This window comes from Cajanus cajan, chromosome 4 (assembly GCF_000230855.2).
Source record: "Cajanus cajan strain Asha chromosome 4, NIPB_CcT2T_4, whole genome shotgun sequence".
Classification (NCBI taxonomy): Eukaryota; Viridiplantae; Streptophyta; class Magnoliopsida; order Fabales; family Fabaceae; genus Cajanus; species Cajanus cajan.
Window position 1 is genome coordinate 13,428,284 of NC_138520.1, and position 24,599 is coordinate 13,452,882.

Here is a 24,599-nt window from a genome sequence, read left to right on the forward strand (position 1 = left end):
ATTTTAATTAATACTGAATCTACTAATAGTAAAATGTTGATGTCCTTATTCATTTTTAAAGATTGGTAAAATTAATTATAATTAATTATATTTTAATTAATTTTAAATCATTGAATATAATTGAAACATGTTTTCAAATTAATATGAATTTTATAAATTTTATATTAAAACGTGTTATTTTGTGTAAAATTGATTTTAAGTGGTAATCAAACAGAGATTAACTAAAATTGATAGTAGCTGCCTATGCAGTTCTCGTTTAACATTGAATAAGATTTATGAAAAGCACGTTGAATATTTTAAATTGCAAAAGTTGTTTATCATTGTCTTTTCCGGTTCAAGTCATAGAGATCCTCCGTGTGTTTCCCCCAATTTGGAACCTCTCCTGCAATTTTTTCTCTCAAGCCTCTCTTCTGCAACATTAATAGCCATTAGATATATCTAATAGCTCAAATTTAATCATTTAAGAAGTTATATTAATTATAAGATTAAATTTAAGCTATTAGATATATCCAATGACTATTAATATTGCAGGAGAGGATCCAAATTCGTGTTTCCCCACATATGGATAAAGCGAAAAACTTTACAACTCTAAAGTATGATTTTGGTAGCACTAATGTCTGAGAAATTTGTGGTTGAGGGCATGCAATATTTGGAGTGCATTGACAAAATTAACTTGACAAATTATTATACGTTAAGAGAGTGTACAGCTACTAGATAAAAGATATGTGCAAAATTTGCGAATAAATAAATAAATTATTGTATTAGATAAAACTAGAAATTTGTTCATAATTGTGTACCGTGGTAGTATGATTCATTGATATTGAACTTAAAGTGCCTTCAGAATGCCACCACTTCAGAGGATGCTTAGTTGTTGCTTGTTAGTTGTCACAGAAATTCGTTGTATATGGTTAGTTATAGCTAGTTGATATTTTACATGTATATAAGACACAGTTATACTAAATTTTATCATTTTTCAATCAATTTAATTTTTACGTATCCTCTCTTTGCTCTTAGAGCTCTACGATGTTTCTCGACATTGCTATTTAACAATTCACATGAATTAGCTCCTTTATTGTAATCCCTATTTATTCACATGAATTGAACCTCATGTTGTAACATCTATTTATAGCTGCATTGGTCAACTCTAGAAAGGAGATGGATTGGGATTGTTGGATCATTTTATTTTATTTTTTTATTTGTAGTTTTACGAAACTTGCGGTTATACATATATTATTGCATGTATTTCATGTACTTCAGAAGGTAAGGTACAATTGCTTTGGTATTAACAACTATGACACATAATTATTTTATTCCCAATCTAAGATCTATCCAAACATTATATTTTGTTCTGAGACAATGTTGGGGTATTCAAATTTACTACGTATGTGTGGGACCATAAGAGTGGTGAGATCATCAGCAGAAAACCTCCAAGTTTACACCCATACTCTTTTTTGTCATCAACTTTTAATTCCATTTGCCACTTCTCTGTAGTGTGTACCATGCAGTGTGGACCATACTGCATGTTGGTCTTGTGAATCTCACATGGTCTAGGTGATTTTTCAATTACTATGTTATCTTTGCTTCAAGAGGATTCACATTTCCTACTTTACTTCTCCCCTTATTGAAGTTTATAAATTAAATTAGATAAGCATAGAGAAAGATATAAGATTTGACACATTTAAAAAAAGATAGAGAACTAAAAAAACTTTTACATATTTATTAGAACCAAAGATGTTTAACCTAAGTGTTTTTCATGCATATAGTCGGAAATGAAACCCGTTAATGACTTGCTTATTGAACACAATTATTTATATCAACTTTGTTGGACTGCAATTGGTAACAACCATAGTCTACATGGCCAAGGGATTTAACCATCTACAAACTGTGTCAAACTTTGTGGAAGAATTTGATATGCTGGCAGAATCTTAAATTTTTAATTACCTTTGTTTAGTTAAATTTTACCTTAGATATCCATGCATGTGCATCTAAATGATCTAATGGTACTATTTCAAAACCAGAAGATAGGATGAAGATCCTCATCATGTACCATGGCCTAGTATTCACATGGTAGGGTGTGCATACAAGGCCAAAAGAAAGTGGGGCCCCTTGCATTAAAAAATTCCAAAGCCTTCAGCATGTGAACTGTTAAATGAATCTGATGGTGGCATCACTACATGGTTGTTCACTGTCCCCTGCACAGTTCCAATTTCCTCATTTACCTTAGAAAAATGGAATCTCTATTATACTGATGACAACCGACAAAACAATAGAAACTAAAGGTTTTAATAAATATGGGTCCAAATAATCAATAAACATGTGGATGAACTTGTACGGATTATTTCAGCTTACTTGATGATCTCTAGTTCATGTCTCGAGTAAATATGTAGCTGTATTGAATATTTAGAGATAAAATTTTACTGTCCATAATGATGCTATTCGAATATAATAGAATTGTGTGTTGATGCACATAATCTATTAAAAGAAAAAAAAAATGGATGCAAAGAGATAATATACGACACGCCACTTGCTTACCCCGTGATGCTCACCAAATGCACCTAAAAATTAAACTTTCACAATAAACACACTGCTATTGTTGCTACCTTATATTACATCTTTCACCTACTTGAAACTCACATTACATCTTTCACATAACTATCTGAATTCTGAACCCTTGGTTAAAATTCTGAGACTTACTCATGGCCACTATGACCAAGATGTTATTTTCCCTTGTCACTTTGGTTATCTTGGTTGGCAATTCAAAGGGTGTAAGTTCAACTTCTGAGCCAACAATTTCAGCTTCACCTGGTGTTTTGCCTTATGTGACTGCCCCAGATATTTCTTCATTTTTTCCCACTCCTAGTGCCAATGAACCAATGAGTTCTGGTGCTCCTTTTGAGGCTGAGGCACCTTCACCTGCCCCCACTTCAGGGGAATTTGAGGGCAAGAAATCTTCTGGTTCAGCTAGGTTGGATTGTGCAGGTGTTATTGTTAGTGTTCTTCTCTGTTGTGCCTTGATTAGTAGCATTAGCATAGTTATTGTTTGAGCATGTAGGTTGGTAGTTTTTGTCTTAAGGGGTAGTGAATTTCACCCATTACTTTGTATTAGTCCATGTTCAGTGATTTCTTTGTTGCTTGCTATACTAGATAGAGATTACTTGTGCCGAATTCTACAATTCTTCTTTGTATTGTGACCATATTTCGTAGGATTTGAAAACTTGCTGTAGGATAGTTGAATTTGAATGAGTATTGTTACGATATTCTTTTATTTTGTCAGCTTATCTTACACTGCTATTTTTATTCTTGCAAATTTTGTGGTGATACTGTGAAAATAATTGTACCTGTGAATGTGATGCAGATGTAATTTCTCAATTTGAAAATATTTATTATTCTGGCTTTATACTGTTTATTCCTCGCATTGGACTCGTTGTGGAACGCAACACTGCAGTCACATAGTACTTTGTGTGTGATGCTTATTTAATTAAAGAAAAAAATTTAATTGGATAATAATGTAAAACTATTTTATGAGTCACCATGAGCTTAATTAAAATGGATAGGTTGTTATTTATCCAGAAAATGATGAGTTGCTTCCTTTTAGCAAAAGTGCGTTGTGAAACCAATTTGTACATTAGATTAATTTGTATGTATACTAAATGCAAAATCAATCGAAATTAACTTAATTATAAGGCAACACAAATTTATAATAGATAATAATTATAATTGGATGACAAATGTAAATAAATCTAAAAGCTGGGAGTAAAAAAATATTTTCTCTTTCAAACATTACTTGTACATCAAGGAGATCCGATTCACAAAAAGGAGTTGATTATTTGTTTAAGAGCTGCAAAACTGAAATAAGGAGATCAAGATTAAAATTTAAGCAAATAATAATAGCTGCAAAAAGTATAATAAAAGGGAGAAATGAGATTATTTTTTATAACCATGTAATCCCGATTGGGAATCTAATTGGCTATTTATAATGGAATTTTCTTTTTTTAACTGTATTTATTCGACTCATATTTTATCCATAAAATTTAAATTTAAGATTTTATTTAAGAAAATTAAGTTTAATACTTCTTGAACATACAATTTGGTGAAAGAAATCCATTAACTTTCTAAATTTTATCTTTTTATAAATAGATATACATTTGATTTTTTTAAAATTAATTCTTAAAATTGACAGCTTATTTTAAAAACAAACATTCTAAACTTAAGTTTTCAATTAATTCTTATCTTTACTTCTCTCATACTAATTTGTAATTTATTAATTTAATCATGATATTATTAGTTTAATTAGGATCAAATTGATAATAATAATAAAAAATATTTGTAAGATTATATAATATAAAATTATAAATTTTATCCGAGTCTTTATTAATATAACTAGTTACCAATAGTTACGTCGATGAATCATACTCAACTATTTATCTCAACAATTATTTGTTGTATCTATTTTTTTTATTTGTTGTTAGTTAGAATCAATTTTTTGTTTTCTATTATACCTTTTTCAGCTTTGTTCTAACTTTAATACAAACCATATTCTTCATCATAATGAAATAATGTTATCAACATTTTCATTCATTCTCTCTCTCATTTATTTTTCTACATTGATTTGTGTTTAGTTTTGTTATGGTATCAAAACCTTCTTAAAGAACTCTATTATGCACTCGTTTTTGGCTTATTAGTTTTGCAAAGATGAGTGGAGAGGCTCATCAATATCTTAATGTTCATAGTTACTTGTATCTACATCCAAATGATAATCCTGCTAAGTCACTTGTTTTTCCTTCCCTTGGTTCAACAAATTATCATTCTTGGAGTAAGTCTATGATAACTGCCAGGACACCATGAATAAAGTGGAATTCATTGATGGAAGTGCTCCACAACCATTAAAGAACAACATAATGATCCTCACACTAGCACTATCTCTCCTCTACCTTTCACATATGAGCAAAGCTACCTTGAAACACCTGTGCCCATAGTTGACATTATTGACCCATCTTTTTCCAATGTTGATTATATTCCTTCACCTAGCTCAACTATCCTTCATCGTTCTACTTGACAATGTCAACCACCCTCATATTTGAAGGACTTCCACAACACTCTTGCATCAACTTCCACCAACCTAATTCCAATTATTCGTTATCCTATTGAAACATATATGTATTATATTGTCTTTCACACCCACATATCACCATTTTATTGCTTCCATATCTACTATGATTGAGCTTACTTCTTATGCTAAAGTTGCAAATAGTGACTAGTGGCTTTAAAGCCATGAAATACGAAATATATGCCCTTCAAGTAAACCAAACTTGGACGCTCATAACACCCTCGCCTCAAAAAATTTCCATTGGGTGTCATTGGATATATAAAGAGAAGTATAATGTTGATGGAACTATTTAATGATACAAAGCACACCTTATCACCAAAGGTTATACTTATATGGAAGGATTGGATTTTCTTGACACATTTTCTCTAGTTGCTAAGCGTACTACTTTGAGGCTCCTTCTTGCTCTAGTTGTCATTTATAATTGGAACCTTAAACAATTTGATGTAAATAATGCATCAGTGAGATACATGAGGAAACAAAATCCTCCTCTTTCATTTATAACAAAATGGTTCAAATCCTAAATAGAAAAAAAGGTTTAAAAGAAATCGTAAAAATGTGTATGCTATACACCCTTTTCCTTGGGATTGTAGTTAAATTGGTCAAAGCACCACCCTGTCAAGGCGGAAGCTGCGGGTTCGAGCCCCGTGAATCCCGATGAATACAAGTCCAATAAAAAAGACATTCGTTCATTTTTTGTGTGAAAAGGAATCAAAAGAATAAACAAAAATTTATTCCTAATAGGGATATCTTTTGCTTTTTTTCTTTTTCCAGGTAAGGTAATTATATGTAATTGCCTCCCTACCTTCATCCAACTCATCCCAACTAGGTTTGCAAGCTTCAACTTTCATTATACGAGTTAAAACAAGCTAGTTGACAATGGTTTGCTCGACTATCTTCCTTTCTTCCCAACCATGGTTACCACTAATCTCCATTTGATCTGATGACATTATGCGTAGAGACCAAGTCCTATAGGAATTCAGAGGGGTGAGCTAGACTTGAAGAATGATGACCCAAGCTTTTATTAAGTGTTGGGTCACTTTTAGTAGCTTACTTTCTCTTCTTTGTGTATATTTTTCCTTGTAAATATCTTTCTTAGTTTTTAGCTTGTATTTTTGGTCAAGTAATGTAGGAATTCATTTCCTTGTAAAACTTTATGTTTTGGGGGTGTATATAATATTTTAGGGGTGTAACTAGAAAATGAAATATGAGCTTATTGAACTTGAATTAACCCATGGAATCATCTTAGATGTGTGGTCCAAGCATTTGGACGTCCACTTCTAGTGGACAAGGTGCTCCATGGTTAATTTAAGCTCCAACAAGTCACATGTGTCACACCTATTCACACTTTTGATATTTGTGAGATTAATACATAGTTTTTATCCTTCAAAGGTCTTAGTTCTCTCTCTTGGAAATACTTCTCCTTAATAACTTTTATCAAGAATTTTCTCCTTATGGCAAGTTCATCCCTCTTGCTCATCTTCCTCTTAGAAGTGGTGCGTCTCACCTCTATTCTCTCCATTGTTTGTAGTTTGTTTTGAAGCTTTTGGATTCCATGGAAGAAGATTAGGAACACTTTCACCAATCACTTTCAACCTAGTTTCATCATGATTATTCATTATTTCTCAAGTTTTCTGGTTCCAAGACTGCAACCCTCCTTGTCTATGTAGATGATATTGTCCTTAAAGGTAACAACATTTTTTAAATACAACATATTACTTAGATTCTTGATGCCATGTTTAAGATAAAGGACTTTGGTGATCTCAAATATTTTATAGGACTTAAAGTTACTCAGAATAATTTTGGTATTCACATATTTGAGCACAAATACATCCTTGACATCCTCTTGGATTGCAAGATGCTTGCCTTTTGCCTAGTTTCCACACCCATGGATTATTGCACTTGTCTCTCTATAACAATCAACACTCCTCTCTTAGAACCACAGGTTATTACAAACTTATTGGTAGACTCATTTATCTTACCACTACTTATCTTAACATCACTCATGCAGTTCATCATCTTAGTGGATTTATCTCTGCTCTTACCATGACTCATTCAGCTACTTTCTATATGTTGTGTTACTTGAAGCAAGATCTTGACTCAGGTATCTTTATGCTCTTCCTTCCACCATTTGTGATCTTTAATGATCCACCTACCTCCTTGAAGATTTACGATTGTTGTTTACTTACCGTTTTACTTTTGGTCATCACCCAAAATGCCTCTCAATCATTGAAGTATGTTTGTATTATATAAGTTGTTATTTCTTGTGTTATTTTATCGATGTGAAACTTGTTTGAATCCCAACACATAGATTTCATGAAAGCTTCTACACCCAAAAGAAAAGGAACTAAATATTTTGTCATGGTTGACCTATGCCAAAGTCTAACGTAGTAGCAGGAATACTGATAGATGATTCTGAAACATTTATTCATGTCTTCGTTAAGTTGTTATGAATTCCCAATGATGTAATCCAAGTGAAAATTGTTGGAAGCTGTGAAATTAACAAACTCCCTCATCATAGAATATATCAACAGCCACCATGAGTGGCATCGTCTTCAGAACAAGCGGCACAGCACGAACCAAAAGCGCGAACCTCACAAGCATGTTCGGGAAATACGTGGAAAAAAGCAGCGTCCATAGCTGGAACACAATCATCGCAGACCTCGCTAGAAGCGGCGATTCCTCAGAAGCTCTAAGCGCCTTCTCCTCGATGCGGAAGCTCTCACTGCACCCCAACCGCGCCACCTTCCCCTGCGCCCTCAAGGCCTGCGCCGCCCTCTCCGACCTCCGCGCCGGCGCTCAGACCCACCAGCAGGCCTTCGCCTTCGGCCTCGCCCACGACCTCTTCGTCTCCTCCGCCCTCATCGACATGTACTCCAAGTGCGGCCTCCTCGACCACGCTCACCACCTGTTCGACGAAATTCCCCACCCCAATGTCGTTTCCTGGACGGCCATAATTGCCGGCTACGTCCTCAACCGCCGCCCCCGCGGCGCCGTGCGCGTCTTCAGGGAGATGATGGTCCATGATAGCGGCGCCGTGGACGCCGTGCTCCTGGGGGCGGTGCTCGCGGCGTGCTCGCGGGTGGGGCGGCGGAGTGTGACGGAGGGGGTGCATTGCTTGGTGGTCAAGAAAGGGTTTGAGGGGAGTGTGGGCGTTGGGAACACTTTGATGGATGCTTATGCCAAGTGTGGGGAGATGGGGGTGGCTAGGAAGGTGTTTGATGGGATGGATGAGAGTGATTTTGATTCCTATTCTTGGAACTCTATGATTGCTGTGTATGCGCAGATTGGGTTGTCTGATGAGGCTTTCTGTGTTTTTGGTGATATGGTGAAGAGTGGCAAGGTCAGGTATAATGGGGTCACATTGTCCGCGGTGTTGTTGGCCTGCGCCAATTCTGGAGCTTTGCAGCTTGGGAAGTGTATACATGATCAGGTATGGTATGTAATGCATTGGTTTGATTAAAAGTTTACATTTTGGTGCTTACATGAAAAACTCTATATTTTGGTCCCTGCCTGTTAAAATGTTTGTGCATTGGTCCAAACCGCTTGTTGAAGTTTTAGCAATGTTGGATGTTTGCCGAGTTGGCTTGGCAAACATTTTAAGACGGCTTTAGAAGGGCGTTTGATAGAAGTGAAATTTCTTCATCTCTAAGAATTATGATCCTTGGAATCTAAATTGAACCATGATTTCCTTAATGATTAAATTTTTTTTGGTTGGTCATAAATGGTTTTTAGAATATTTATATGTTATTTGGGAATCAAATTTTTTGACTGTATTACATAAATAAATAAAGATAACATGATACTTTTGTTGCAATAAAATTTTCCTTTTAATTTGGGAATGTTAGATTTCCCCCTTCTCCATGGAAATAATTTTGTAGAAAATTTATGTAAAAATCATTTTTAGGAAGCAATTTTTATTAAGAATGTTATTTGTTTAAATAATAAACTAAACATAGAAAACTAACATTCCTAATTTTAAATTTCTTCTGGAAAAGTAAAACAAAATTGTGTATCAAATGCCACCGAGATGTGAAACTCTACAAGTGTATAATAGCATTATAACTACGGCAATTGGTAGGGGCCAATTTGTAAATATTTTGTGTGCGAACCAAAACGGAGTTTTTATTTTTTATTTTCATTTAAGGACCAAAATTAAAACATGGTGTCAGCTGTCCAAGTTTAAGGACCAAATTTTAATTTAGCCTTATTTTTTGTTCAAATATTTAACTGGTGCTTAGGTGAGAATTGCTGGTCTCACTAGCCTTTTTCTTGTACTGTAGGTTATAAAGATGGATTTGGAGGATAATGTGTTTGTAGGTACATCTATAGTTGATATGTACTGCAAATGTGGGAGAGTTGAGATGGCTAGGACGGCATTTGATCGCATGAAAGAGAAGAATGTTAAGACATGGACTGCTATGATTGCTGGTTATGGGATGCATGGCCGTGCAAAAGAGGCTATGGAAGTATTCTACGAGATGATAAGGTCTGGAGTCAAGCCAAATTACATTACTTTTGTGTCAGTTTTGGCTGCTTGCAGCCATGCTGGTATGTTAAAAGAAGGCTGGCATTGGTTTAATAGAATGAAATCTGAATTTAATGTTGAACCTGGGATTGAGCATTATTCGTGCATGGTTGATCTCCTTGGGCGTGCTGGCTATCTTAATGACGCTTATAATTTAATCCAGGAAATGAATGTGAAACCTGATTTTATTATTTGGGGTTCTCTTCTCGGGGCTTGTAGGATTCATAAGAATGTGGAACTAGGGGAGATCTCTGCAAGAAATCTATTTGAGTTAGATCCAAGTAATTGTGGGTATTATGTGCTACTCTCCAATATTTATGCTGATGCTGGAAGGTGGGACGAAGTTGAGAGGATGAGGTTATTGATGAAGAGTCGTGGATTGCTTAAAACCCCTGGATTTAGTATAGTGGAACTCAAAGGTAGGATACATGTATTTTTGGTTGGAGACAAAGAACATCCTCAACATGAAAAGATTTACGAGTATTTGGACAAATTAAATGTCAAGCTGCAAGAACTTGGCTACATGCCAAATGTAACGTCAGTGCTTCATGACGTTGATGAGGAAGAGAAAGGAATGGTTCTAAGAGTTCACAGTGAGAAACTAGCTGTTGCCTTTGGAATCATGAATTCAGTTCCTGGGTCAATAATCCATATCATAAAAAATCTTAGAATTTGTGGTGACTGCCACATTGCAATTAAATTGATCTCCAAAGTAGTAAATCGAGAAATTGTTGTAAGAGATTCTAAGCGGTTTCATCATTTCAAGGATGGGTTGTGCTCATGTGGGGACTATTGGTGACAGCAATTGAAATAAAGGGAATCAGAATCTGTAGTATAGGATGCGCTTTACTTCTCCATCTTCAATATGCACTTAACTACATATGACGTCTCTGAAAATGAATATTTATCTTGAACCCGCTGTTTTTGGAATGAATGGTGGATCAATTAGTTCCAGCAAGGATAATGAAAAAATTTCAGATGGTCTTTTAGATGGTTTACTCCTAGTTTGAATATACAATGTCATAGTACAACCATGAGAGAACCATAGAACTAAGTGCAAATAACATACAGTAATTGTTTTGATTCAAATGTATTGTAAATCATGAAGATTATGCAAAGTTGCACCAAGAGTGGAGTCGCTATAAGTGCTCATTTGCTTACGAAAGGACAGAGTATATCACAGCAAAGTTCTTCTGGAAATATTCCCTAGTATGTGGCTTGTATATATAATGCAAGACTGAGGATGTAAAGTCTACAAACTATCATGGAGAGCAACCTCTGAAGAGCTTGCTCATAGATCTTCCTCCTGCTCTTGATATCTGTGGTTGATTGCATTCTGAATCAGCATAGGATTGTCTTAAAGAAATCTGGAGGGACTTGTTCTCACGCTTCAATGTTTCCACCTCTAATTGAAGCCTTCTAATGATATCTCTCTTTTCATCATTTCTTTGGACCAACTGTACCAACTGATGCATATTGTCCTCTGCAAGTTTTGTAATTTGATACTTCAGCGTCAACCACGTATTGTCAAATTTGAAATCAATCATTGCTGGATCTTCAATTCTCCAATTTAATTCCGAAACCTCAATTTTCATGGAATCATTTTCAGTGGTGGAAAATTTTGTCTTTCTGTCTTCCTTTTGAGTGTCTCTACATTCAAGTTCTGGTCCAAATCGCATGCTGCATGGATCAGGTGATAACAATTCATTGCATTCGTCACCTTGCTTGTTCAAAAGATCAAAACTGATGTCAGTACCATCAAATTTGATATTGGAATGCTCTGCGGGATATTTTGGATGATGGTTCCAGCCCTCCACGAGTTTTTTATCCTCCAAGTTACATGTTGCTCTTTCATTGCAGATAGCACGAATGGTTTTTGATGTACCAGAAGATGATGAAGATCCTGAATAAAAGGTACCATGAGATGTTTTGAGCTTCAGTTGGTTATATGCTATGGCTAATACACGGTAAGATTGGCCAAATTCTTCAAGCATCTGTATGAGGTCTCCTCTCCATTTGCAATGCATGTATTCTTGGTTTGAAGAATTGCCACCATCTAAAATGGTCTTCATAGCATCCAATTTCTCATCCAATTCTAAAATTCAATCAAAATACCGGAGCTTGTGAGTGAAAACTGCAGCATAACTAGTCAAAGACCTTGCGAAGGTTCCAGTAATGTTTTCTTTACTTTGAGAAACTCCTACAAATAAGACAGACATCCCCGATTTGAACCTGGAAATTTGGATTAGAGGGGTCTCTCTATGAAGAAGGCTAAGGGGTTTCAAGTGGCCAAAAAATGCCTAATTAGTAATTATTTATTTAGTAGACCTTATTAACCGTATATATCAAAACTTGAAGGTATGGTTGCAGTATTTATGTTATATTGACGCCCTTGCCACCTTTTACTCTACCTCTAACTATAATAGTACTCAAGTGCTTAACTTGTTCGTACAACATATTTTTTTAATTTACTAGCTATATTACTGCTTGATAAATCTTGTACAACATATATTTCATTTCAAATGTACTCGCAGTGAACCGCTGATGACCTTTTCTAGATGGGCATTCTTTAATCGATTATATTGAATCATTGACTTCAAACATTTGGGTTATAATTTTCTAGCCACCGTCAAACTCTCACCCACCACCTTTTTGTGGTCAACTGTATTATTTGCAACTTTATTATGTGCTTTCAATCCACAACACAACAAAGTCAAAGAAAGCTAACAACTTGTTAAAAATGGAACTACTAGTTGTACATATTTTTAGTGTGCAACATGCAGCAAAATTGTTACACCTCAGCGTGCATGCGTGTGTATATGTGTGAATGATCCAGAGAGAGAGAGAGTGAGACCTGATATGGTTGTTTGAAGCCATTGAGAGGGGTAGATATGAGCAGAACGCCATGATTGATCTTTATTCTCCATGAACAAATGTGTCATCACCTCAGACTCAGAGCAAGATAATTAATTAGAGGACCAAACGGGGACAACGGAATAAAGAGTAAAGAAGCAAGTAAAGAATTTGAAAAGTAAGTTTTAGTTCATGGACTTAGTATGTAGCAGCCGACAAACGTTAAGCAGATTCTTTGTCAAATTCGAACGCATTCTCTAGGAGAGTTCTATGGTTTCATATGTATTTTACTATTTTAACTCAATTAATTTATATATGTTGGTTCACTTTCCGTAAACCACTCCAATCAATTTGGCTTCTTTAAAATACATTAATTAATTTTTTAATTGAAATTACAATGATAACACAAGGTTCAAACATTAAAATCCTATATTTTCTACATCAACATTTTACTACTAGATCGATCTTAATAATTTTATTTATGCGCTGTTTGGTGAAAGTAAAATGAGTAAAAAAAATAAGAACGGGATGAAGTGAAATTGTATAATTAAGATGAAATAATAAGAAAAGAAATTAAAACTAGATGAGCTTCACAGTTAAAAGTTTCTAGTAGCGAAGAGCAACGTATGTAGCATTTAAACGATTAAGAGTAATTATTTTATTGGTAACATACATTCATAATGCTAAACATCTAAATGGAGAAGTATTTAGAAATTATTGCTTTGAGAAGAACATTTATTTGATATTTCCTATCGATATTCAAACACAATGTAATAAGTCATTATAATCAATAGTCATTATTTTTATATGATTTTTTTTATTTAATTGATTAAATAAAAATGATTTTATAATTATTTTTCTTCAATAAAATATTTTAATTTCCACTGCATTTTTCATGTATTTCTCCTTTCTTTATTTCATCTATTATATTTTTCACTTATTTTTTTTCCTAACAAAAAAATAATTAGTTGAGTTTTAATATTGACCGTCCAGCTGTACATAGTTCGCTGCACAATAAAAAATTGATGGACGAATCTATGGTCATAATTAATCGTACCGTATATTTAAATGTGTGTATAAACCATATAGGTGCGCATAAATAAAAAATGAAAAACGAAAAGTAACGAACCAATAAAGTTTCTGAATATGAAAGAAAATGGAAATAATAGGTTAAGACCTAATTAGTTTTTTTGCCCCATCAAATTTTCATAATTTTCTTATTTAACTTTTCATTTTAATTTTTCTAAAATGAGTTCATTACAAAACATTTTATTTAGCAAATGGTCCTTCTATTTGTGTTTCATTTGTGAAGTGTAAAAATAATAGAAGTTACATAGATAATTTTAATTAGAAAGTGAGTGATAAGAGTAGTTATGGAGATAAAAACATTTGAAGAAAATGTGTATATTAAAAAAATTATATCACCTTTATATATTGTATAAATAGTTTGAGTTATGATTAAAAAATCGTATAGATCAAGAGTTTAAAGAGAATAACGAAATGTTACATATCTGTAGAAATTGAAAATTATTTAACTAAATGTTTTTTTCTGCTACATCATACAAGATGAAACTAAAGTCCAGGAAACATCACACCAAATCTTTTCCGTCAACAGACGAGAACTAAAAGAATTAACACAGAAAATTTAAAAATAATTAATTATTTGATCATTTTAAAATTATAAAAAAATACAAATATTAGAATCACTGGAATAACGTTAGAAGTTGGAATAGTATACGCAATTCTTAAGTTTGAATTATATTTTAATTATTGTGATTTTTCATCAATAATTTTTTTTTTTTTACAGAAGTAAAATTTAAAAAAACTAAAAAAGAAAAAAGAGTTAGGTGTCTTAAAGTTAAAGATGAGAATGTGGTAAGATATATTGTGACGAATAGAAATAAAGATTAAAATATAAAAATGGCAAAAATTAACGGTCGTTGATGATTCCAATACTATGGCAAAAGAATATACCACCGTCCTCCCACTCTTCAACATTATGCAACAAATGCCATTCATCCTTCTTTTAATTACATTTGCACCACAATGATTGAGCATTCCAATGATAAATAAAATCTTAGAATATGCTTCTATAGGAAATCCTTGAGATGGTTTATACTACACATATGATTATTTAAGTCATTATAACTCAAATTTAATATTGTAAAGAATTGTCACATCTCTATGAGGCTAGTATGCATGTTCATCGACTAATATGTATGAAATAATTGATGATATGATTTGTCTATATTTGAGAATTTAAAAGTATGAAGAAAAATAATCGAGAAAAATAATTTTTTAAATAATCTCATTATTTTAATAAATTAAGGTTTAATTTTGAATTGAAGAATATCGATGTTAAAAAGTTTAAAATATTTTTTTTAGTTTATATCGATAATTCTTTTGTAATATTTTCTCTTTTGTATACTAGTTAAAGATCTTTAATTTTGTATTTTTATGTTAAATTTATTTTATTAAAATTATTTTAAATTAGATCTATCATAATCTCATATCTTTTTTTATTTTCACCAATAATACTCATTGTTGATTGAAACTCATTACTTAATTTTTTTGAAACACTAATAGAATTAATAAATAAGAGGATAAGTCAATTTTTTTCTAGAGATGAGAAAGGTAATTCGATATCAGAAAGGTAATTCAACATTAAGGGAGAAGGAAGGTAATCGTAATCTAATGATAATTCTTTTGTAATTCTTTCTCTTTTGTATACTAAACAAAAATCTTTAACTTTATATTTTTATGTTAAATTTATTTTTGTCAAAATTATCTTAAATTAGATCTATCATCATTTGGTACCTTTATTTATTTATTTATTTACTTCCTACAATACTCATTATTGATTGAAACTCATTATCCAATTTTTTAAATACTAATAGAATTAATTAACACGAGGATAAGTCAATTTTCTTCTAGAGGTGAGAAAGGTAATTCGATATCAGAAAGGTAATTTAACGTCAAGAAAGAAGGAAGGTAATCGTCCAACAATAATTTAAGATAATTTCAATAAAATAAATTAACATAAAAATGTGAATTTAAAAACATGTATCATATTAACACAAAAGAAATAACGTTACAAATAAATTAACGAAATAACGTTATAAATAAATTAACGACAGTAACTAAATTTTTTTTTAAAAAATAAGTATAAGAATTAAAAAATTACTTTTAATTATAAAGACTAAAAAATAAAGTAAGTAAAATCATATGAAGAAAAATATATTTGAAAAAACGCTAATTAGCTTGCAAATTTTGCTAATCAATTACCCATGGGAACTATTCTCCAAGGTATCCTTCTGCTCATTGTAGTGTGCTAGTTTGAAATGATTTAATAGGATGTAAGAGGCTCTCGTTTTGTTGCTGGCTAGTTGGAAAAAAATGTCATATCATATTCATATATATATATATATATATATATATATATATATATATATATATATATATATATAAAGAGAGAGAGGGAGAGAAAGAAAAGATTTATTTATTTTAAATGTTATATAATGTTACGATTCTTGAAAATTGCAAATTCTAAAAATCATGATTCTTGATAATAGTTAAAATATATTTGGTTACTCATAAAAATTCTTAAGAATATTCACACAAAATTCCTGATAATTAAGATTTTAATGTTTAGTTACAATAATATATTTCTGAGTATATAAATATTTTTTACAAAAATATCCTTTATTAAAATAAACTCTTTAGATATATTTATTTACTCAAATCTTATAACAAATAGTACATTAAACTATTTCAAAAAGTTGAAAACTTATTAAAATTATTTAAATATAAAATTGAACAAAAAAATGCTACATTATAATTAAAAAGAATAAAGTATATTATTTTATTTCATTCAAATAAAAAATATAGAAGTGTTAACAAATAATATTAAAATGTATAAACAAAATAAACTTTAATAATATTAAAATTGACAAGGTCTAAGAATAATGAAATACAAGAAAGAAATAGAGACTGAAATAGATATATGGGAGGGAGAGAGGGGAGAGAGAAAGAGGAAGAGTGAGAGTGAGAAAGAGAAATAGAAATAGAAGGAGAGAGAGAGAGAGAAGAAGGGATAGGGAGAGGGAAAGAGGAAAAGAGAGGGAGAAGGGGAGTGAGAGTGAGAGAGTGCGAGAAAGAGAAGGAGAAAAAGAAATAGAATGAGAGAGAAAGAAATATTTTTTTTTTGTTTCTAAAAGAGATACTATGGTCTTTATATATATATATATATATATATATGATTTTCCTCCTAACTTAGGAAAGTTGGATTCCCACCTCTTCCATGAGAATGCTTTTGTGGAAAAGTGGGATAAAAATGGTTCCTATAAAACTATATTCTTGGGAATCTCTTTTTTTTTTTTTTTTTTAAAAAAAAGCTATCAAACATGAAAATTTGAGATTCTCAATTTAAGATTTTCAGCAAAGGAAAAAGATTTCGCGTACCAAACTTTCCCTAAGAGTAAGTTTATCTAAACTTACTTCACTTAATAAATCATGTTCTACATCAAATTTTGACATTCTAACCATTGAATTAAAAGTTCTTAATTTATAGATCAAGTCTATTAGTTTTTTAAAAAATTGAAAATCATATGATACTTCTTTTTATAAATTCAAATTAATGTATAATTTTTTTTATGATTATTCGTCAATTTAAATTAATGAAGCGATGTATTAAATACTTTTCCATTTTTAAAAAAAAATTGTTGATTGGATCTATGTATTAAGAACTTTTAATTTAACAGTTGAATCGTTGAAATGTGATATAAAACATGAGTTATTGAGTGTAGTAAGTCTACAAAATAATTGAATCTCTCCTCTCATACACACATATGTATATATACATATATACTCACTAATAAGTTATTGGTTTAAGTAGTATTGGACTCAATTTCCTTAAATAAGGTCTTGGATTCAAATATTGTGTATAAAAAAAATTGCTTGTGAAGGGATATCTTATTAAAGCTGGTCAATCAAATTCTTTGACAAAAATTAGTCATCAATCAAGTTGATAAATGTATCAATAACATAAAAAAATAATGTTAACATTATTATCTACCTTATTTAGTATTCTCTCTTGGCAAACAAGCTAAGATCTTCTCTTGTGCAAAAATAACTTGAAATGGTCATGTGTTAAGATTTCATCTTTTATTTTGCTAAATCTCACATTTATTATTTATTATAAAAATATAAAGATCATATTATATTAACAAAAAAATGGTAGAGTTGGAGTTTGTTTGGAATCAAAGAGCTTACAAACTCATTTAATCAACTTATAAGTTAGTTTGGCTAAGGTTTTGTTTAAAAGAGCTTATGAACAACTTATTTTTACTTATCGTATTATATAAGTGTTTATAAGGACGTTTGGACAAACTTATAAAATATCTCATGAGTAACTCATAAGATGTTTTGAGCTAACTTATATTACTTGAAATTTCTTTTTAACTTTCTTAGCAAGTGTTGTTGGACTTAACAGGCTACTCGTTATTGGGTCATTATCGACTCACCCACAAATGTTCAATCCCATACACTTCACATTTGAGATGTCTAGTCTTCAACATGAGAGGTGTGTGTTGGAGATCTCATATCGATTAGAAATAAGGTCATAATAATGTATATATAAATAGGGAACAATTATCAATTTATAAACTGATTGAGTTAGACTCTTAACTCACTTTTCTAATACCATCAACTAATCATAATATATGACAAGATTATTGACTTTATAATTGTTAATTAACAATAAAAATTTATAAACCTAAAATTATATTCGATTTAAATAATTAATTCACATATCATAATCAATTCCATTCAAATAAAATGATATCATTTTATTTTACAATCCATTTTAATGTTTTGAAAATCCAACCGAATTGACCAGTTGGATTGTAAAACCTGTGAACTAGTGACATAATTATTTCAAACAAACCACATAACAAGTACATAGAAAAGCATATTAAAGAATAAAAAAATCAGTAAAAATCAACAAAAAAAAAATGACTCAAAATGGGTTAATAAAAAATTCTCAATACAATATCTTTTTGAATTTTTCTTAAGAAATAAAAGCTAATATAATTTTTTTCTAAATGTAAATTTGATATTGTTAATAAATGTTTATGTGTCTTTTTGAAACGTAGACTTAATTATTATGATATATTTGAGACGAATACTTCAACAATCTTTGTATACAAATGATGTATGATTGACCATGAAGTGTGACCAATTGTATGAGATTTTACCGATTTTATTTTTTTTAACATGTTAGCATAAGTTTTTTTTTTTTTTTTAATTTTACAATGTCATTTATACTTGTAAAAGTAAAGTTAGAGATGGACATTTATCAATGGAAATGAAAATTGTAACACTTTCTACTCCACTTGTTATTATAGGCTAAAAATTTATGAATATAATGAAGAATTTCAAATAGATAATCTTATTGTGTAAACATGGTTCGCAAATTCTCTTTGATAGATGTATCACATGATTCACATTTTAAAGCAAAACTAGAACAATAACCAAATAAATGTAAAAGGAATACATTCTAAAGTCTATTGTCAAGTCCTAACTAAAAACAACCAACAAAAAATATAAACTCCTAATACTAATTCAACAAATAGAATAAAGTCTTAACTGCTACCTCAATGTCACATTCTATCAAAGTACACCTAGTACAAGGTCTAAACCTCATCATCTTCATGATAAATCTCACCTGCAATCATACACCAAAAATCAACACAAAAAGGGGAGTAAAAAACATCACATTCTAGTTACTAGTGTAAACTATGGTCAGGTAGTCACACACAACAAACAATAAATACACATTTGCATTTAAGATCGATAAATATCAAATACACCTTCCAATATTTACACATTTTAGCATAAATCATATTCACAATTCACATTCATTCAAGATATAATCGTTATGTTTATGATAATGCAATTGACACGGACAATTCCAAACTATATGCATGTGGTGCCAATAAAATGATTTCAATTGTTGCCCGAAGGCCAAATTGTTAAGTCAGACAAAGACGAAAGCAATTCCTAACAAGGTTTTGAATGAGACAAATATAATACATATTGTTATTACTAACAAGTGTGTTAGTGTTTCATATATAAGTACAGGTAAACTGCTGAATAAAGAATAAACATCCATACCAGAATCAAGGAGATGTGAGGCAAGCATTGGATAAAGGTTGAGCAAAAGAAGGAACTACATCAGATGAAGACACCCACAAACCCATACACAAAGGAAATAAAAGACAAGAGCACGAGCAACCAAGATGAAGGACAAAAGCTAACAAGACGACAGATGAGGAGATCAAACAATCAAACAGAATCAAGCCCAGCACAAGAAGTAAAATAATGAAGCCTCAGATGATACAAGACCATGGACGATGGGCAAAAATAAGTTAAAGCCCCATAGACAGAGTCAAGTATCTACAACAACCAATCAGACGGAGACTCGAACACACAAACGAAGATCACGGAAGCTGGATTGCGTTTGAAGACACAACGAGACAAACTACCTAATATCCATACTCTTAGAAGAACATATGGAGTCACTAAAGTATAAGAAGGAAGATAAGACAAATGGACAAGCGCTTATCCACAAATCAAAACAGCGTGTGTCTGAACAAGTACACCTACTAGCCAGGAAAAGACAACACCTCTGCAGCAATAGTACCAAGAAAGTACAAAAGATCTTGAGAAGTGCAGATTCAGCAAGCAAATATTAAATACTAAGTTAGAAGCATTAAATGTCACAATTCATGAAGATTATACAAACCAGATGAAAGAATTAGATGATAAGCAATAAAGCATAAAGAAGAAGTCTCCTCATAGACGGAAGAGAACTATCATCAGAATGAGACACTAAAATATCAGACGAAACTTATGAGGAATAATCAAGGCAAGACATGAACCAGACAAGTTGAGACAGATGAAGCAAGTGATGTAGGAATCTGAACGTCATGAACATGAATGTGTGCCAAACGATCATAAAATACTCAAACAAAGATATGTATAGTACAATTATCCTAAAGCACAAGTCAGATGAGGCATATGTCTAAGGTCAAAAGAAAGTCAACTATGCATCAGACGAAGGACAACACAGACTAAGAGACACTCTAGATGGAAACTATGGTTGACTATTCACGTTGTTAATCAAACTAAAGGAAAATCAAAGCACTAAACTCGGACGTTGAAGCAAAAGTCAAGATTGAAATGCACAGGACCAACAAACGAAGATAAAGACTCCTTCGCAAGCAAATAAAGAATCACATCTCAAGAAACAAGCCAAGATATCGTCTACACCAAAGCTCTCAACGTAAAACGCGTATGTAGGGACAAAGGAGAAGAGAAGCACGCAAAAGTAGAGCATGCATGTGTCAAAAAAAGTACATGACTTTTTCAAAAAAGGACAACGACTATATCGCTGCACGGCCAGAAAAAGACAAACAATTTATGGGTCTCAAATAAAGTCAAACACTGCAGCAACAGGATAGAGAAGAATACACGCAATGTCTAAAAATAGGAAACAACATTTAATGCAAGACTAAATGCATTAAATGAGAGGATCAAACTAGTTAGAATGACTATATTAGCTTCAACGGACATATGCAACGGGCAAATTTTACAGGCCTATAAATATGCAACATCAAGCTGAAAGAGGTAAGGCAAGAAGCGACGAAAGAATGATTATATGCCTTGCCCTGGGCTCGTGGATTGAAAGAAAAAGAGTGATATCAAGCCCATGAGACAGAGACCAGAGATGAGCATACATAGTCATATGTACAATGTAATATTGTATTTTTATCTCTGTAGACTAAGGAGTTCGAAATGTCAGTGATGGACTAAACCTTAGTGAGTTGTAAACTTATGTATCCTCTACATAAGAGTAACCCAAACACTCAAACACAAGTCTCTGTAAAACTAAGGTAGTAAACCTTAGTGAGTGTAAGAAATTCCCAATCCTCTCTGTGATAGTTATGTATGCACTCAAACCAAAACTGTCTAGCCAACATTGTAAAGCCTAAAGAGGCTAGGAAAAGAATACTTGTCAAGTCCAGAGAGGCTTGTCAAAGAATACTCATTGCTAGCCAGAAGTGGCTGATAAGAAAATACTAGCGTTGGTGAGTGAAGCCGACGGACCAGTAGTGGCTGATAAGAAAATACTAGCGTTGGTGAGTGAAGCCGACGGGCCAGTAGTGGTCGAGAATACTTGGAGAACTAGAAGTGGTTTAAGAATACTAGCGCTGGTGAGTGAAGTTGGCGGGCCAGGAGTGGTCAAGAAAACTTGGAGAACTAGAAGTGGTTTAAGAATACTAGCGTTGGTGAGTGAAGCTGACGGGCCAGGAGTGGTCGAGAATACTCAAGTCCAGGAGTGGACGATAATACTCAATGTACTTCATTTTATATCTAATGGAACCCTTCAAGTTGAAGGAGACTGGACGTAGCTTAGTTGAGTGGACCAGTATAAAATGATTGCATTCCTTTATCTACTTAGACGTAACTCTTCCTTATTGATGAAACTTTTGTGAAAGACTTCGTCCAACATTTATATATCTTTAAAACAGCTTTTAGACGAAGACGCTAACTTTTCTTGACAGACTTATTACACTGAAAGTTTCATCTGCCTCTTATCCTTAAACGAAACCATTTTGAAAAAGAAAATGTAAGAACGTCAAATCTTTACTAAACATTTTCCCTAGTGGACGATAAATTCCTCAGATGCATTGGTAGTAAGTTAAGCAAACTCTGGTTAACCGTATGATATTCAAAAGTGCAGTGGACGAAGAGCATTACTGTTGTGAAAACGTTTTCATTTTTTAAAATACCTTTGTTCACACATACATATATTCAACCCCCCTTCTATGTGTTTTTCCGCTAACTTCACAAATTAGAGTAGCCTAAGAGAACATGTTAAGTTAAGCCATCATAACACTCCACACTAGGAGGATATATACTAGGGTGTGTCAGGATAATGTTGTTGGCCAAGTTACACCCCATGCACACAACGAGCTGAATTGGGCTTCCCACACCTAGCTATCCCCAAGGCCATAAATCCCTAGGCTTCTACACAAAAGAGACATTTTCTGGTGGCATATTTCTCATCATACCCATCACAAAAATAGTTGATGCACATGATTCATATCATACTATATTGTATGCATATTTATACTTAACACATCCATCATCACATACTCATATAACATACTCATCAACTATATCATTTACTCATTTTAAACAACATAGCAAGTACAATTGGCTAGGCAATCTCACCAGACTTTCAAGTGACTAAGTTCAACTTAGACTTCACATCATGTGACTATCGCATGGTCCACACATTATACATCACATGTTCCATAACATCATCAACAGATTAATCTTACAATTGGATTCATACAAGAAATATTCCCCAATACATTCATTTAATTATCATATTCTCCATCAATAGATCATGGTATAATTACAATGCAATAAATATGTAGGAATAGGGTGACACTTGACGTAGGGCACCTTGCGCCCGGTGTAGACTAGGTAAAGAACATGTTTTTCTCTCTAGAAAATTCTCGCCCAACGCAATCCTCCTACACCTAATGAATTTGCAACAAGGAGCTCCTAAAGCTCTTACACTTGGTGTGACACTACCCATGCCTAGTGTAAATGTCACAGAAAGCAACCCATGCTCACTGTCATGTTTGTGCCTAATGACCACTCATGTCGCCCGGTGCTACCTTAGTATAGACGCTTCTACATAAATGTGAATTTTGTGCATCTTAACCAACATACAATTTTATGAATCAAATCAATGAAATTATACATCAAACATGAATAAACAGTTCTAATATATCTATTTACATACTCATGTTCATTACTCTAGTAATAAGTTTACTCTATTCTCTTGGGAACCCACAAACACTCATAGATTCATAAATATAGTCAATTATACCAATTATAAACATGACTACTCATCAATTATATAACTAGAGCACAAAAGGATGACATGGAACATAGAATCACGAAGTACAATAAAAAATTGGGATTCCTCCCTCATACATCATACAAAAACAAAATGAAATGGGAGCCAATATTGTTACTCTATAGATAACCCACACCTCATAGTGGAATTACTCACTCTAATGACATCATTCCCAAGGGCCAAGTCCTAAAGGGGCCAAGAGGAGTGGGTTAGGCTTGAAGAAAGAATACCCAAACTCTTATTGAACTTTGGGTTATCTTAGTAGCTTGCTTTCTATTCTTTGTGTATATTTTCCTTGCAGATATTTCCTTTATTTTTGACCTTGTATTTTTGGTCAAATAATGTAAAGATTTTTGTCCTTGTGTTGATTTTATTTTGAGGGTGTAATTAGTAGTTTAGAGAGATGCAATTATATAAAGTCATATTGATCTTATTGGGCTTGGATGAGTCAAGATTCATTTTAAACATGGACTTGGACATCCACTTGCTTGAGCAAGTGGTTTTGGATGTCCAAAACCATGTAGCCTAGGCCATCCAAGTGGCCAACTTGTCACATGCTTTTGATAGTGACATCTCAACAACTTATAAATTAGTAATAATTAATTTGTTAGATGTAATGATTAGGTTTGGTAGTTGGAGTTAAGTTAATCTAGCCTAGGTTACTTTTTAATCTAGGTTAGCTTGGTTTACACCATAAGCTTCCAAACATGTACCTAGAATTAGTTAGCTTGAGTATAAGTTAACTAACCTTGGTCACACTTACCCAAGGTTAGTCTAGCGTTGAGATTTCCGTTGACATTAGTTTCTGTCTTTGTTATAAATCATTTTTATTCTATCAATAGACTCAAACACGACAAGTATACCGGCCGTTCAAGTAGTAAATTTAAATCGTATCCACATGGACTAGTAGGTAAAATAAGCATTTACTTACTATTTGTGACTAAAGAATAATTCCAATTTTTCATAGATTGTCATGCAATTCAAATAAAGGTTATGACTATTGGAATTTCAAACCTATAATATAATTTGTGTGTGGAAGGGATAAGAAATGGAATTATGATTTTGTAAGATTGTGGGGTCAGATATCACCGAACTTCACACTGATGAATCTTTAT

At 32.5% G+C, this 24,599-nt stretch overlaps 2 protein-coding genes across 2 annotated transcripts; one reads left to right on the plus strand and one right to left on the minus strand.

The window, feature by feature from the left end:
* Positions 1-6,310: 6,310 nt before the first annotated feature.
* LOC109801805 (Tetratricopeptide repeat (TPR)-like superfamily protein) lies at positions 6,311-12,233 on the plus strand. The gene is made up of 3 exons (XM_083072278.1): positions 6,311-7,208; positions 7,626-8,537; positions 9,388-12,233. The coding sequence occupies exons 2-3, from the start codon at positions 7,644-7,646 to the stop codon at positions 10,429-10,431; spliced, it is 1,938 nt and encodes a 645-aa protein (XP_082928404.1). The 5' UTR covers positions 6,311-7,208; positions 7,626-7,643; the 3' UTR covers positions 10,432-12,233.
* On the minus strand, positions 10,895-12,786 carry LOC109801806 (protein NETWORKED 3C). The gene is made up of 2 exons (XM_020362931.3): positions 12,487-12,786; positions 10,895-11,727 (listed from the first exon to the last, which is right to left on the minus strand). Exons 1-2 carry the CDS (start codon positions 12,572-12,574, stop codon positions 10,895-10,897), a joined length of 921 nt encoding a protein of 306 aa, XP_020218520.1. The 5' UTR covers positions 12,575-12,786.
* Between the last annotated feature and the right edge of the window lie 11,813 nt (positions 12,787-24,599).

Bases quoted from the DNA above. Each gene is read 5' to 3' on its own strand.
- LOC109801806 (XM_020362931.3), bottom strand. From the start codon at position 12,574: ATGACACATTTGTTCATGGAGAATAAAGATCAATCATGGCGTTCTGCT. The intron at 11,728-12,486 runs GTCTCACTCTCT...ATTGAATTTTAG, and splicing joins GCTTCAAACAACCATATCAG to AATTGGATGAGAAATTGGAT.
- LOC109801805 (XM_083072278.1), top strand. From the start codon at position 7,644: ATGAGTGGCATCGTCTTCAGAACAAGCGGCACAGCACGAACCAAAAGC. The intron at 8,538-9,387 runs GTATGGTATGTA...CTTGTACTGTAG, and splicing joins GGAAGTGTATACATGATCAG to GTTATAAAGATGGATTTGGA.